This window comes from Acomys russatus, chromosome 9 (genome assembly GCF_903995435.1).
Source record: "Acomys russatus chromosome 9, mAcoRus1.1, whole genome shotgun sequence".
NCBI classification, from domain to species: domain Eukaryota; kingdom Metazoa; phylum Chordata; class Mammalia; order Rodentia; family Muridae; genus Acomys; species Acomys russatus.
This window is the reverse complement of record NC_067145.1, coordinates 4,382,091-4,397,847: the sequence shown is the minus strand read 5'-3', so window position 1 is coordinate 4,397,847 and position 15,757 is coordinate 4,382,091. Positions and strand designations below refer to the sequence as shown.

Here is a 15,757-nt window from a genome sequence, read left to right as displayed (position 1 = left end):
AGACAGGGTTTCTCTGTGTAGCCTTGGCTGTCCTGAACTCGCTTTGTAGACCAGGCTGGTCTCGAACTCACAGAGATCCGCCTGCCTCTGCCTCCCAAGTGCTGGGATTAAAGGCGTGCACCACCACGTCTGGCATACTTCCCATTATATACTTAACTTTTATTATGTACTTTCAAAATCATTATAGCTTCCTAAGACCAAAAAAAAAAAAAAAAGTGTGCATTTAGTTTTTAAGATAAAAACCTGAAACAACTTTTAATTGACAAATGAAATTTACATAAGAGGCTGGAGAGATGGCTCAGGGGTTAAGAACATTTGTTGCTCTTCCAGAGGACCTGAGATTGCATCTCAGCACCATACTGGGCAGCTCACAACTGCCTGCAATTTCAGCTCCAGAGGATCTGATGCCCTCTTCTGGGCACCCACACAACCACACGTTCACATACATAAACTAAAGATTTATTTATTTATTTATTAATGTAAGTGCTCTGCCTGCATGTGTGCCTTCACACCAGAAGAGGGCACCAGATCTCATTATAGATGGTTGTGAGCCACCATGTGGTTGCTGGGAATTGAACTCAAGACCTCTGGAAGAGCAACTAGTGCTCTTAACCTCTGAGCCATCTCTCCAGCTCCATATACATAAACTAAGACAAAGAAGAAATGTTTAAAAGTCATATAGACATATCTGGGAGATCTGCTGATATTTTAAATACTTAAATTTTTTAAATTAACATATTTTAATGCTGGGGTCCAGTGGTTACAAAGTTTCCTTCTAGAGTAAAGCCTATTCTGTGAGTAATACTAATAGTTTAAAACTTTATAAATATGCTAAATACTACCAAATTATACACGTCTCACTACAGCATAAGAAATCTAATGGTGTTTCAATGATAAGATTAGCATTCTTACCTGTGACCTGGCTTTTGAACAAGATTTGTCACTTGAGGAAAAATCTTTAAAGCTGAGTCCCAAGACCAACTTTCCTCAGAAGACTGAAAAATAGGAACCATCAATGAGTCTAGCTCGGCTGTTCTGCTTTCATCAGCCGATGCCGAAACAGCCTCGGGCTGAAGACTGCATATGCCATTTAAATAGTCAGCTACAGTCCGGAGTAAAGAAAAGCAAGCTAACAGTTTCTCTGAGAATAATCCATTTGTTTGCTGCTGAGTCAGTAAGAGCTTTACAGTATTTGAGGTGAGCTTTATCAAATGGCACATGTTTTGTCTGCATCTCATATCCCAATAGTGGACTGATAGACACTGATGGAAAAGCTGAAAGATACAAAGTATCCATGCATTATGCTTCAGAGTCGTATTTAAAAACACATCCAATTTAGGCAAAGGACATTTTATAAACTGAAGAATATAGAAAAAATGAGTGATGCAAAGTACTGTGTAATTTAACATTAACTTTCTTTCTGTTACATTTCTTGAAATTCCTATAGTCCAAGCTGCAAGTAGATCTTTCTGGATACAGTGCAGTTCTGCAGTGGTTCTGTCTGTCTCCTTGGAATCATCCTTTGCATGAACTGTATCAAACATAGATGCAAATTCCAATCTTCCCTCCTTGACAATGCTCAACAGTAGGTCTTTTCTTTGGTTACAGAAAGAAAATAAGTTGTCTGGAAATTGTTCAACCTCATTAGTTTCTTCTCCATCAAAATCCTACACGCAAGGGGAGAAATTATATTTAATACCATTGAAGCCTTATGCATAGAATCACTGTGTTCTTCTTAGATGAGTATTTCCTTTAACAAACAAACCAATTAACTTCTTAGAATAAAGTCAGTATGTACTAAAAAGTACCTGGAAATCTGTGCTTTCATTTAATTTCATTGTTTCCTCTGCCTGCAAGAATCTGGGGACCATGCAGTGTACTGAACTTTCCTTTCCTTGACGCTTTAACAGGCTAGACCTCAAAGAATCCAGAGATCGAAAATTCAGCCCTTTATCCTTTGGCTGTAGAAAAATAGACAAATGATTTCCAAAGGAAATTTTTACCTGTAAATCTAAAGCAATTAAAACTTCTGGTGTCAAAAAGACTAAATATTGTCAAAAGTTTTAACTTTGAAAGGAACAGAAAGGCATCTTTAGCCGGGCGTGGTGGCGCACACCTTTAATCCCAGCACTCGGGAGGCAGAGGCAGGCGGATCACTGTGAGTTCGAGGCCAGCCTGGTCTACAAAGTGAGTCTAGGACAGTAGGACAGCCAAGGCTACACAGAGAGACCTTGTCTCGAAAAAAAAAAAAAAAAAAAAAAAAAAGAAAAACCAAAAAAAAAGAAAGGCATCTTTATCACATATTCCAGAAGGTACTATACCTTAGACAGCGTCACACTTTGGTATACTTTCCCAAGCCTCTGGGTTGAATCAAGTAGCAACGACCTCATGAGCACTGTAGGAGACTGGTTATCACAAAACCGGAGGGTTGTGACCATGTATCCATCAGAAATAATAAGGTAGGGTAGGCGTGAGTGTGCTTTTATAGAAAACCTCTGTCTCAGCGGGTCACTCTCAGAGGCTGACGAGTCTACAGAATTATTTGGGTCTTGAAATGTGAGCTGCTGTGGTCTAGAAAATACACAGGAAAAGTCACAATCAGCAAGACAAGGTCTTAAAGAAAGTGAGCAGATTATTCAAAAAAAAAATGCAGAGTAACCACAAAGAATGATGAAAAAGCAAGCAAATGAAACAGACATGAAACTATTGAATTAACATTTCTGGAAATATAACAGTGATCAAAACATATGTTTTTATATGTTTCCAAATTTTCTCCTGAATTTTGTGGCATTTATTATTTTTGTTTTGTTTCTAACTATACACAACTTGATTGAAAAAAAGAGTTAAGTGATTTTCTTTCTAAAATATGTAAATATAGGAATAAAATTAGAAGAATTAAAATTAATATAGTTGTTTTAAGCAGGAAAAAAAGAAATAGAAGGACATTTGGAGAATATAATTGTGGGTGACATTTTATGAGTTTAAAATTAAATTCTCTCACATAAATATACATCTGTTAGCCAGGTGTGGTGGCGCATGCCTTTACTCCCAGCACTTGGGGAGGCAGCGGCAGGTGTATCGCTGTGTCGTTTGAGGCCAGCCTGGTCTGCAAAGCAAGTCCAGAACAGCCAAGGCTACATGAAGAAACCATGTCTCAAAACCCAACAACACGTATGTGTGTGTGTGTGCGTGTGTGTGCGCGCGTGCGTGCCTATTAAGTGCACAGCCCTGAGTCTGGTCTTTGGCACAAAAACAAATTAGGATGCACAAAATTTCTAATATAGATTTTTATCATTAGCTAAATATCCTCAACAGATTAGTCAGAAAAATGTACAGAACCATTAAAAAACAGTGTCTGACAAGAAGAGATGTATAAAAGATACTGTTGAGTGCATCAGTCTATAGAAAGGAAATTGATGTGGGTGTTCTTTGATTAAGTTTAGCAATTAGCAATGACTTTTTTTTTTTTTTTTTTTTTTTTTTTTGAGATAAGGTTTCTTTGTATAAGCCTTGTCTGTCCTTTTCTTTTTTAGTCTAGGCTGGCCTTGAACTCACATAGATCCACCTGCCTCTGTCTCCAGAGTTCTGGAACTAAAGATTAACCTATAGGTTAAAAAAAAATTTTTTTATGTGTATGGGAATTTTGTCTGCACGAAAGTCAACACATGTAGTGCTGAAGGAGGCCAGTGAGGGGATGCCCATTGAGCTCCGTGAGGAAAAGCACTGCCACATAAGCCTGACATGTTAAGGTGAAAGGAGAGAACTGCTTCCACATACACACTGAAGCACACCTGTACACAACATGATCGACCCGGGGCCGGGCGTGGTGGTGCACGCCTTTACTACCAGTACTCAGGAGGCAGAAGCAGACTGATCCCTGTGAGTTCGAGGCCAGCCTGGTCTAAATAGCAAATCTAGGATAGCCAAGGCTAACACAGAGAGACTCTGTCTTGAAAAACAAAAACAAACAAAAAAACAAAACATATACACACACACAAATAATGAAATAATAAAGATACAGTTAAAAAGTAAAATAATAAAAGCTCCTTTCAGGTAATTTATTATATATTGAAAGAAACTAACATATTACTGTTATTATAAATGCAATATGAATATCTTTAATATTTGGAAGACAATACACTAAGATGTTAATTTTTATCTCTGAAGATTAGGATTATAAGAATCATTTTTATACTATTTAATAATGTGCCATGATTTTCAATTTTCATTTTTCCAAATAATGAATACCTATTAGAAAAAAGCAATCAATTTGAAGCTCCTTAAAATGTAAACTTTAAAAAAGAATCTAAGGAAATTCCAGGAAATATAAATTAGGAGTTGGGTTCTCAGCACTGCCACAAAGGTGAAAATTGTCTGTAACCTCAGTCCCAGAGAATCTAACAACCTTATCTGGTCTCTTTCGGCTCCATATGTACAAAGCCACAGACATACATGCATACACATAAAATTTTTTAAAAGGCTTAAAAAAAAACCCTTTTGCCGGGCGTGGCGGCACATGCCTTTAATCCTAGAACTCGGGAGGCAGAGGCGGGCGGATCGGTGTGAGTTTGAGGCCAGCCTGGTCTACAAAATGTGTCCAGGACAGCCAAGGCTACACAGAGAGACCCTGTCTCCAAAAAACCAAAAAAAAAACAAAAACAAAAAACAAAAAACAAAAATAACCAAAAAACCAAAAGCAAAACAGAACCTTTCACTGCAGGACTTGACAGTGTTTCTCTAGCATTAATCTGCCACTGAAACTTAAGCATTGCTTGTCTGCTAAACAGAATCAAGAATGTGCCCATGTCGGTTTCTTTTCCATAGACTTAGAAATTTCAAAAGTCATTTCCCGCTTTTCCATCTAAAAAATAGCTTTTGTGGCTGGAGAGCCGGCTTAGCAGTTAAGAAATTTTGCTATTGCCGGGCGTGGTGGTGCACACCTTTAATCCCAGCACTCGGGAGGCAGAGGCAGGCGGATCTCTGTGAGTTCAAGGCCAGCCTGGTCTACAAAGTGAGTCTAGGACAGCTGAGGCTACACAGAGAAACCTTGTCTCAAAAAAACAAAACAAAAAAACAACAAAGAAATTTTGCTATTCTTCCAGAAGACTAGAGCTTGGTTCCCAGGACCCATGTGGGGCAGTCACGCCACCTATAAATTCAGCTCAGGAGCGTGTGAGGACTCCAGCCTCCGCTCACCAACCCACCTTTTTTAAGATGCTTTAATTTCTAAAATAGCCCTCTCTATGTACACCTAACTGTATACAGTAAACAAGAAGTTACTGGGCACTAATTTTGTGTGAGACCCACATATATAGTCCCTCAATCCTAGGAGACAATTACTGTCATCCACATTTCACAGGAAAAGAAACTGAGACTTTAAGAACAACCATACAGAACTAAAACATAGGAGATCTAGTCCTTGAAACGATTTGCCTGACTACAAAGTCAAATTACTACCTTTTTTCACAATTATAATCCAAATATGGCTACACTCTACATGTAGTCTATGACTAACAGACTTTGTCCTTTGGAAAAATATGTCAATTTTCAGTTACTAAGTTCTCTCATGCTATACTTTTACAATAATAAATGTCATGTTTTGCTAATTTTTATAATAAAGACAAGTTTTTAGTACTATTAAGTATTTAAATAACTTTATACTTACATCATCACAATGTCAAATTTTCACCAGGATTAAGCCACAAAAAGAAATAGGAAGAAAACTATAAATAATTAGGAACAAATAAGAAACAGATATTGACATGATAGACTCACAGAAAGAAAAATACAAATTTGGGGATGAAATTGATTTTTTTTAAAAAATGCAATAAAAATTAATCATAAAAGAAAATAAGTTATATAAACAAAACAATTCAAATTTCTCACCTATATGTTATTAGTGGGTGAAGAGGAATAAATTCAGCTGGCCCAAATTCTACAGAGCAACCAAATGTAACTAATGTTAGCAAGTCACCTAGGCAGGTGAATAAAACCAGGGAGCCTCGCTTTAATACACAAGCCAGAAAAAGACTGTCATGTGTCCAGCTGATGTCACCTACCCAATATGACCTAGAAAAGAACAAATGACAGTTTTAGAAAGGGCAGGACAGTAGGCAGCTCTCACATAAATTTTGTGAATTTTACTTTGTAGGAAAACAAGGGCTTACACATATCTACTCCAACAACATTTCCATTAGAAATTCAGTTAGATTTGTAAGCAATTCAGAAAGGAAAATATCCCACAAAGTTGAGCCAATCAGTCACTCATCTTATCAGAACGAGCTGTAATCTCACTGGCACCTACAGCCAAGACTGATGGACAGAGTCTGAGACGGAGCCTACCCACTCTGCAGCCTGACACAAGTCCCACTCACTAGCACACCACCTCTTCCCAAAGCTGGTCCCCACCCCTCAGTTCCCTCAGCATCAATGTGTCACTAAAACAAAAGCAGCTCCCATCCCATCTGACAATGGCAGACATGAGCGGAAAGGAACAGTAGGGAAGGAAAGAATGAAGAGAAGGGGCCGGATGACCTGACCATGCGCAGATCCGGAGACTAGCACAGAAAGTGTTCAGAGACAAAGAGGTGAGGAGCTCAAGAGGAAATCTCTGTACTCCAATCTTGTACAGTCTTTCCCTTTAAATTTTTGAAGACAAGCTCACTCTCTATAGCCCTGGCTGTCCTGGAACTTGCTATGTAGACCAGGCTGGCCTCAAACTCCCAGAGACCTCCACCTTCTAAGTGCTGGCATTAAAGATGTGTGCCAGGTCCCTGTGCACAAGTCTTATAGTTCATGTGTTACCCAAAAGTCACACTGATGTCAACTGTTGCAAAGGCTACGCAGCCTTTCTGCATATGAATGACCGTCTCCCTCTCAGGGCATTCTACATCTTACCCACCCTAGCGAGGCCTCATGCTGCTCTCCCTACTAACAACTCCACTTCTAAACAACAGGAAGAAACAAAATGACAAAGAAAATATGTATGTGTATATTCTACCTTACCCTTCCTTTAAAAGTATTTGAGGCTTTCTTTATATAAAGCAACTTTCAGAATTTACCAGGTAAAAAGGTAAGCCAGATTTTTTATCTAAATGATATTTACAGAATTAGTAGACCTTCGAACATTTTCTTGTTATTTATTTGTCTTTTATGTGCATTGGTGTTTTGCCTGCAAGTATGTCTGTGTGAAAGTGTCTGTTGGAGTTACAGATGATTGTGACCTGCTCTGTGGGTGCTTGGACTTGAACCCTGCTCTTAACCTCTGAGCCATCTCCCCAGACCCCTCAAAATACTTAAAGTACTTTAAAAAAAAATCCTTAGAAGTAACTACATGTTGGGGGCTGGAGACATGGCTCAGAGGTTAAGAGCACTGGCTGTTCTTCCAAAGGTCCTGAGTTCAGTTCCCAGCAACCACATGGTGGCTCACAGGCACCTCTATAATGAGAACGGTGCCCTCTTCTGGCCTGCAGGGGCACATGCAGGCGAAACACTACATAATAAATCTTTCAAAAAAAAAAAAAGATAAGAACCATGTGTTCTTACCTGGTAAGTGTAGCTGGGACCACAGGATTCTTATTACTACATCCTTTCAGGCCACCACAGAGAGTAACAAAATTCAGTGTGTTTATAAATAATACCTGAGTTGCCTAGAAAGGGAAAAAACATGACATAACCAATCAAGTTATCCCACTGTGTGTATGGTTTACAACTCTGGAGACTGAGAAAGCCATCATTATACTAATACAGTAAGGAGCCATTCCAGACCAGCTGTACTGACAGTCCACCACGATTCCTCACTTACGCAGTTCAGAGAGTCCTTAAACTTGGAATCCTCCCACGCCAGCCCTGAAGACAGCTGAGGTTAGCACACACCACACCACTGCTCTTGGCTCTCCTTCCCTCCTCCTCTGTTATCCTCCTTTCACATTTTACTTTGTTTTGTTGTGTTCAAGACAGGGTTCTGCTGTGTAGCTCAGAATGGCCTTGAACTCCAATGCTCCTGCCCCAGTGTGCAGAGCCCTGGGATTACAGGCATTTCCCACCAAAATAAGTTCTTGTTTTGTTCTTTTGCATTGTTTTCCCAAGACAGGGTTTCTCTGTGTAGTCCTAGCTGTCCTGGAACTCTCTGTGTATGAACGAGAGACCCATCTGCCTTTGCCTCTGCCTCCAAAGTGTGCATTTAAAGGTGTGCACCACCACCACACAGCCAAGATAAGCTTTTTAAATGTAAAAATTTCTTTAGAACTACTTTTGAAAATTATGACAGCTAATTTATATAATTTTACCAACACACAATGGACTAAAAACATCCACTTAAAACATAAAGTAGTAGTAAGGACAAAGGCTATTTACTGACCTGCGGGTCCTTCTGATTAAGAGTTACTGCTAGGGCTAGGCCATCTCTTGAGAAAGCAGAGATCAGAGCTCCTCTTGACTTTACTGATGCACACTTAGGAATCATACTGCACAGAAGACATTCCCGTTGTGCCCAGTGAACACGGAATGGCAATGATCTAGGAAAGGAGTGATAGCAAGGTTTAATCATTTTACTTACTTATTTATGGCGTGTGTGTATTTGCTTTTGAGATAAGATCTCAATACACTGAGATCCTTGAACTCCTGGGATCAAGTGAGGCTCCTTCCTCAGCCTCCCAAGTAACAGAGACTACCAGCATCTGAGAACATGCCAAGTTCATATAATAATTCTGAAGTTGATACACAGGACAGCCAGGGCCACATAGTAAGACTTCATCCAAAAACACAAAACAAAATAAAACAACTGAGCATTTCAAAGGTACAAGAGTAAATCCAAATACTTTGCCCCCTTTAAATTTCAATCCCTTCAAAGTAATTATATTTATAGTTTCAAAACAAGTGTACCACAGGCTATGCTCTCTATTACATGGTCTCCCTTCTAGGAAAAAAAAGAGAGAGAGAGAGAGAGAGAGAAACTTTCTAGATTAAATGTTTAAAAGTGAAAGTGGAAGGAAAGATCTACAAAGCCTTGAAAACCAAAATTAAGATCTAAAAATCTTAAACACACACTGGTCAAAAATGACATTTCTTGTTGAAAAGTAAAAAATAAGAGAAAAGGAAATATTGAAATATTTACCTCACCTTACAGATGTAAATACAGTCTCATACCAGTGAATGGCCAGAAATGTTAACTTCAAGCATTCTCCAGAATAAAAAGTAAACGAACACAGGCAGCAGTCGCCATATAACTGTAGATAAATTTAATAATTTAGTATAAAATTAATCTGAAGGTGAATTGGTATATTAAAATATCTCATATAAATGGAAATGTGAGGACCTGGCTGTATTTCCATTCTTAATAGTGAGCTTAGAGTGAGGTTATTTTTCCTTTGCCAGAAGCAAGGCCCAAACGCAAAGTCAGCCTGAGGACGGGATGAGCAACCCCAGGCCCTGAGCATGTTATTTATATTCAAGTCCAGTAAGGGACACCGAAGTAGAGGAATTAGTACTGGTGTTCCAACAGCACAGTAGAGAAACTGCTGACCATATTATCAATACTATAATTGATAATATTAAATACAAGTAACAATATTATCAAAGTGGCTCAAAGAGAATAAAATTCCCAACATATTAAGTGTATTTAATGCTTGAGGACATGGAAATGCTTATTACCCTGATTTTACTATAACCTATAAGCATACAGAAGTACTATATACCACCTCACAGATGTGTGCAAATAATAGTTCAAAAATATATACTGCCTGCTGGGCGGTTGCGGTGCACATCTTTAATAATATATTATTAAACACTACCAGTTCTAACTTAATCACTTACAAAACATGCACACATTTCATATTAAGTGGTTGCTTATGACAAGGCCTTGCTATGCAGCCAAGATAGCCTGGAGCTCAATACGCAATGCAGCCTGGCCTCAGACTTGGGGCAGTCTGTGCACATCTGCCTCCCCAGTGCTTGGAGTGCAGGCATGTCCCACCATGCTTACTGCAAGTCATATTATAAAACAGGGGGAAGGGAGTTTTCATTGGAAACCATTTTAAAAAATCATCTTTCCAAACAGTAATTTCACACCCGTTCTGACTAGTGACAAACCAACATGCAATTACACCCCTGACCAAACAGCTTCTCAGACAAGGCCGGCTCTCAAAGTCTAAGAGCCCTACTCCATAGTGTGTCATTTGGGTTTTACCTCATTTTTTACAAAAACAGCATCCACTACAGCTTCTTTATCTTTCGTGGAAGGCAATACAGCTGCATCTTCAGGTGTGATCTGGGACCACTGACCCACCAATGAAAGGCTTTTAGATGATAAGATACTCTTCAATTCCAAATATTCCCACAGGAGTATGCAGCCAGAAGATGTAATAAGCAGAACTCTTTTCCCATTTTCAGCTACAAATAAGTACAGCCTTGAAGAGCTTGCTAATTAACACAAAACAAAACAGAAAGATTAAACTTCGGAATTTTTCAAAAAAGCACGTAATTGGGGGATGAGGCTTTTATGAAATTGGTTCATATTCTGTAGCCCAGGCTAGCCTCAAACTCACTGTGATTCTCCTACTTCAGCCTCCCAAATGCTTGCCTGCAAGGTTAGCTACTCTTGCAATAAGAAAAACAAGCTATTTAACATTCCGGATATTTTTGGTTTGGGTTGGTTTTTCAAGACAGGGTTGCTCTTTGTATCCCTGGTTGTCCTGGAATTCAGCATGTAAACTATGCTGGCCCCAGACTCACAGAGATCTGCCCACCCCTGCCTCCCTAGTGCTCAGATTAAAGGTGTGCACCACTGTGCCCATTAATCATTATGTTCTAGGGACTGAGCCTATTGCCTTCTGCATCCTATGCAAGTAGGCAAGTGCTCTAACACTGAGACCCACTACTAAAGCCTTTTTTACTTTTTAAGACAGAGTCTCATTAAACCACTCAAGCAGTGGTGCACACCTTTAATCCTAGGACTTGGGAGACAGAGGCAAGCAGATCTCTGTGAGTTCGAGGCCAGCCTGGTCTACAACGTGAGTACAGGACAACCAAGCCTACACAGAGAAACCCTATCTTGAAAAACAAAACAGGGGCTGGAGAGATGCCTCAGAGGGTAAGAGCACTGTCTGTTCTTCCAGAGGTCCTGAGTTCAATTCCCTGCAAGCACATGGTGGCTCACAACCATCTATAATGAGATCTGGTGACCTCTTTTTGCAGGCATGCACACATACAGGCAGAACATTGTAAACATAACAAATAAATCTGAAAGAAAGAAAGACAGACAGACAAAACAAAGGCAAGAAGCCACTCAAGCTGACCTTCAGCTTTATCTAAGGTCCAAGCAATACTTAGCCTTCCGGTCCTCTTGCCTCATCTCCTGAACGGCTGGGATTACAGACCTGCACCACAAAACCTGCTGTACTTTGTGACATTAGGGGCCTTGTTATCACAGCGATGGCAGTCATGCCGAATTTCAGAACATATATTACATAGACAGATATGGATATGCATAAGCACATCCACAGATACATTATCAAAACAATACTACAAAAAAGTCTCTATCTGGTGAAACGAAATTTAAAAAACCCGTACCTACTGTGGCTTTAATAACTTCTCTAGGCTTTTCAGTCACTTGTATAGTTTTCAAACAATCTTGATCTTTGTTCCACAGGAAAAGCTCTCCTGTAGTAAGGACCCCGGACAGCCACACATCTGTTCAAAAGCAAAATGCAATTAACACACTATCACTTTTTTTCTTTAAAAACCAAAGTAAGGTAGCCTTTTGAACATATCAGTATTACTTAACCATTAGTGGATGTTGCCAGAAAAAAAACATCTTTCAACAAAGGCTGCAAATTAGGAATCTTCTTCTTTGTTCTTCCTGACAATAAATTAATCTCATTTATGGATTTCTCATCCAAAAGAAATACACCTTCATTTTCCTAAGAGGAAAAAACATGTGAGGACTTAGTGGTCCCAAGAGTTAATTCAATCTTCTCTACATGAATTACTTTAGAAAGGAAAACAAAATAGCATTTAACAATAAGAATAATTTATACCACAAATCTAAAGTAAACATTAAACCTATAACTTAACCCTTTTCTATTCTGTTTTAAGTAAGACTTGGGCCAGGGTGCTGCTCAGTGATGAGAGTGCTTATCTAGCAGGCATGAGGTCCTGATCCTACAGTTAGCACTAGGAAACAACAAAATAATAGCAAAGTGCCTCTCGCTGGATGTACTGGGTGAGGTGATCCAACGGCTGCATTAAGGTTCTCCAGAGGTTAACACTTTCAGAGCATTTGGCATTCAGCATGCCAAATTTATTTAGTGTCCTATTTATGTACGTGTTTGTACGTATAAGTTTTTACACAGTTTGATTAGATTTAAATGAATATGGCTTTGGAAACCCATCAGCTCTTCACTCTGATCACTTTATTTTGTGTAAAAATGGTAGGGTATTTTGGATGAAGTTGTGGAGCCAGCAGCAGCAGCAGCACTCCAGAATCTGTCAAAAAACATAAATTACCAAGGCTGGAGAGATGGCTCAGTGGTTAAAAGCACTGGCTGCTCTTCCTGAAGTCCTGATTCAATTCGCTGCACCCACGTGGTGGCTCACAACCATCTCTAACTGTAGCCTCATGGAGTTTTCATGGAATCTGATGCTCTCTTCTGGTATGCAGGCATACATGCAAACAAAACACTCACATACATAAAATACATAAGCAAAAGTTATGAAACATCCTAAACCTTTAAAAGCAATGACAACAAGAACAAACCATAAATCACCCAGGCCAGACTTACTGAGTTGGAACTGCTACAGGGCTCAGCAATCTATTTTTATTATTATTTTACTTCATGTACAAAATATGGGTTTCATTATGATATTTTCAAACACACTTATCAGCTATTTCACTCAGATTGGCCCACTCACCTCCCTAGTTCCTTTCTCACCTCCAAGCTCACTCCCCCTTCTGCTTTTATGTCATGTTTGCACACATATATAAAGTTACATGAAACAGGAGGGAAAAAGCACACGATATTTATCTTTCTCCTTCTTCCTATTCCTCTCTTCTGTCCTGTCCACCTCCCACTGGCCCCTTTGTCCTCTCACGTGGTCCTCTTTCTAATTTCACATCCTATACATCTTTATTTTCAGATGCAGCTTTTCACATCTTGAGGAAAAGCATGCGGGGCTGTCTTTCTGCATCAGGCTTCATCTGCTTAACAGGATGGTCTCTAGTTCCATACATGACCCTTCAAACTTTTTCCTTTATGGCTGAGTAAATTCACCTGTCCAGATGATTCTGATGGTTATTGAAGTTGAAAACTCCAAGGCTCAGTGGTTAAGAAAACTTGCTACTCTTCCAGGAGACATGGGTTTGATTCCCAGCACACATATGGCAGCTCTCAACCGTACCCCTGTTCTGTCCTCTGTGGGAACCAACCATGCATGCAGCGTACTTACACACATGAATAGAAAGCATTCATACACAGAACATTTAAAAAACTGGAAAAAAGCAAAACAATGGAGAACTCCTGTTATAGGGAAGTTAATTAATGGTAGAATTGCTCACTGAAAATTTGAATCTTTATGTCAAAGATAATCAAAAATTCGAAGGGAGTGGATCGCTATGAGTCGAGGCCAGCCTGGTCTACAAAGCGAGTCCAGGACAGCCACGGCTACACAGAGAAACCCTGTCTCGAAAAACAAAACAAAACAAAAAAAGAAAGGAATTCTGTAGGTTTGCCCACTCTAAGGTGTGAGTTCTATACCATATGTTATGAATGGCATTCCTGGGTTATTAACCCTTATGGCACCCCTCTCCTGTTCCAACTCTGAGGATACTCTGTAGCAAACGAATGAAGGACACAATATTAGGAAACACGCTACTGCTTTGGTATAGCAAGTGCAAGAAATTCAACATTCCCTTTAAATATGGTATGAAGGAAAAGAAATGAAAACAAAAGCTTTTCCCTAGATAGATGATTCAATTTTCTGTCAATGCTAACTTGTACATTATAACTTTAACACACACACACACACACAAGCCCGTTCAGGGGTCAGGTGATCTTTTGGTTTTGTTGGTGTTTGTGTTGTTTTTTTAAGGCCACAGAATATTCCTATAACTTACAGGAAAAGCCCACATTTAACATATATAAAACCATTAGTATATAAATAAAGAACACTCACATGACCCAACCAGGAAACTCTAGGCCAGGGTTTCTTCTGTTTGATACTTGTTGATGTCAAAACTTCTAATCTTATCTCCATGTTTGTTGAGAAACCAATGACCAATTAGGCAGAGCCAGTCCCAAGATCCTTGAATAATAACAGCAATAATAAATACTCCATGATATTTACAAAGAATGTCACTTTTTTCAACACTGTGACAGAACAACAGATCTTGTGAATAGTAACAGTAGTAATAAGTAGCCCATAATATTGACAGAGGATGTTATTTTTTCCAACACTGTGACAAAACAACCAGTAAAAACGCCTATATATAGGAGTAAAGATTTACTGTGGCTTAGTTTCAGAAGGCACAACTCACAGCTGGCTGGCCACATCTGTTTGGGCGGAATACCATGGCTACAGCAGCACAGGGAAGAGGAGAGTCTTCACCTCACATCAGAAGGAAAGCAGAGAGGAGGGACAGTGGACAGGTATAGCCTTCAAAGGTATAACCCCAGTGACCTATGTCCCCTAACTAGACCAAACTCCTGAAGTTTCCAGAACCTCTCAAAATAGCACTGCAAACTGGGGACAAAGTGATCAAGAAAGTGAATCTGAGGGAGACATCTGAAATTCAAATGGTAACACTGAACATTTTAATTTAGAATTTCAAGAACTTTTAATTATTTTTCAATAGCTCATAATAATTCTATTTTTAAATTATCTATTTATTTTTATTTTATGTAAGTTGGTGTTTTTCTTGCATGTACGTCTATATGAGAGTGTTGGATCTCCTGGAGCTGAAGTTACAGACATTTGTGAGCTGCCATGTGGGTGCCATGTGGGAACTGAATCCGGGTCCTCTGGGAGAACAGCCAACGAGTGCTCTTAACTGCTGAGTCTTCTCTCCACCCCAATAATTCTCTTTTCAAGGTTAAAAAAAAAAGGCATTCTGGCACTAGAGAGATGGCTCAGAGGTTAAGAGCACTAGCTGTTCTTCCAAAGGTCTTGAGTTCAATTCCCAGCAACCACATGGTAGCTCACAACCATCTATAATGGGATCTGGTGCCCTCTTCTGGCATGAAGGCATATATGTGGGCAGAACACTGTATACATAATAAATAAATCTTTCAAAAACAAATTCTACTGTATCTATTTCCAGAGGTCTGGGATTATAGGCCTGCCTACACAACCATACCTGGTTTTTGTGGACAGGACTTCATGTATGCTAGTGAATGAATGCTACCACAAGTGAGCTAAATCTCCAGCCCTAGGGCCCCCAACTCCTGTCCTTTTTTGAGTCAGCATCTCTTGTCCAGGCTAGCCTCAAACACCTTATAAGCCAAGCTTACCTTGAATGTTTACTCCTCCTACAACACTGCAGGGGTTGGGGAGGAGATCTAACATCTTACCCAATAATCACAGGGGCCCTCCATGACCCCTTCACACCTTCAAAATCAATGCCAACCGAGAAACTCTTACACACTACCAGTATGGCTGCCAGCACAGGGTACATCCTTGACCTCCTCCGGACCACAACTTCAGCATGATGGCCCTGAGGGAGATTTGGCCTCAATGATGCTAGTGTCTTCTTAATCACCACTGA

General features: G+C 39.6%; 1 protein-coding gene across 1 annotated transcript in view; it reads right to left on the bottom strand.

Moving 5' to 3' along the window:
• Cplane1 (ciliogenesis and planar polarity effector complex subunit 1) overlaps window positions 1–15,757 on the bottom strand; it is a 93,583-nt gene that overhangs the window by 75,892 nt on the left and 1,934 nt on the right. Inside the window, exons 2-12 of the mRNA XM_051150939.1 lie at window positions 14,170–14,298; window positions 11,783–11,918; window positions 11,569–11,688; window positions 10,187–10,419; window positions 9,121–9,227; window positions 8,360–8,516; window positions 7,546–7,649; window positions 5,887–6,069; window positions 2,322–2,571; window positions 1,809–1,961; window positions 913–1,667 (exon numbers count right to left, since the gene is read on the bottom strand). Coding sequence (XP_051006896.1) covers window positions 913–1,667; window positions 1,809–1,961; window positions 2,322–2,571; window positions 5,887–6,069; window positions 7,546–7,649; window positions 8,360–8,516; window positions 9,121–9,227; window positions 10,187–10,419; window positions 11,569–11,688; window positions 11,783–11,918; window positions 14,170–14,250 — 2,279 coding nt within the window. The 5' untranslated portion in view covers window positions 14,251–14,298. The remainder of the gene's footprint in view (window positions 1–912; window positions 1,668–1,808; window positions 1,962–2,321; window positions 2,572–5,886; window positions 6,070–7,545; window positions 7,650–8,359; window positions 8,517–9,120; window positions 9,228–10,186; window positions 10,420–11,568; window positions 11,689–11,782; window positions 11,919–14,169; window positions 14,299–15,757) is intronic.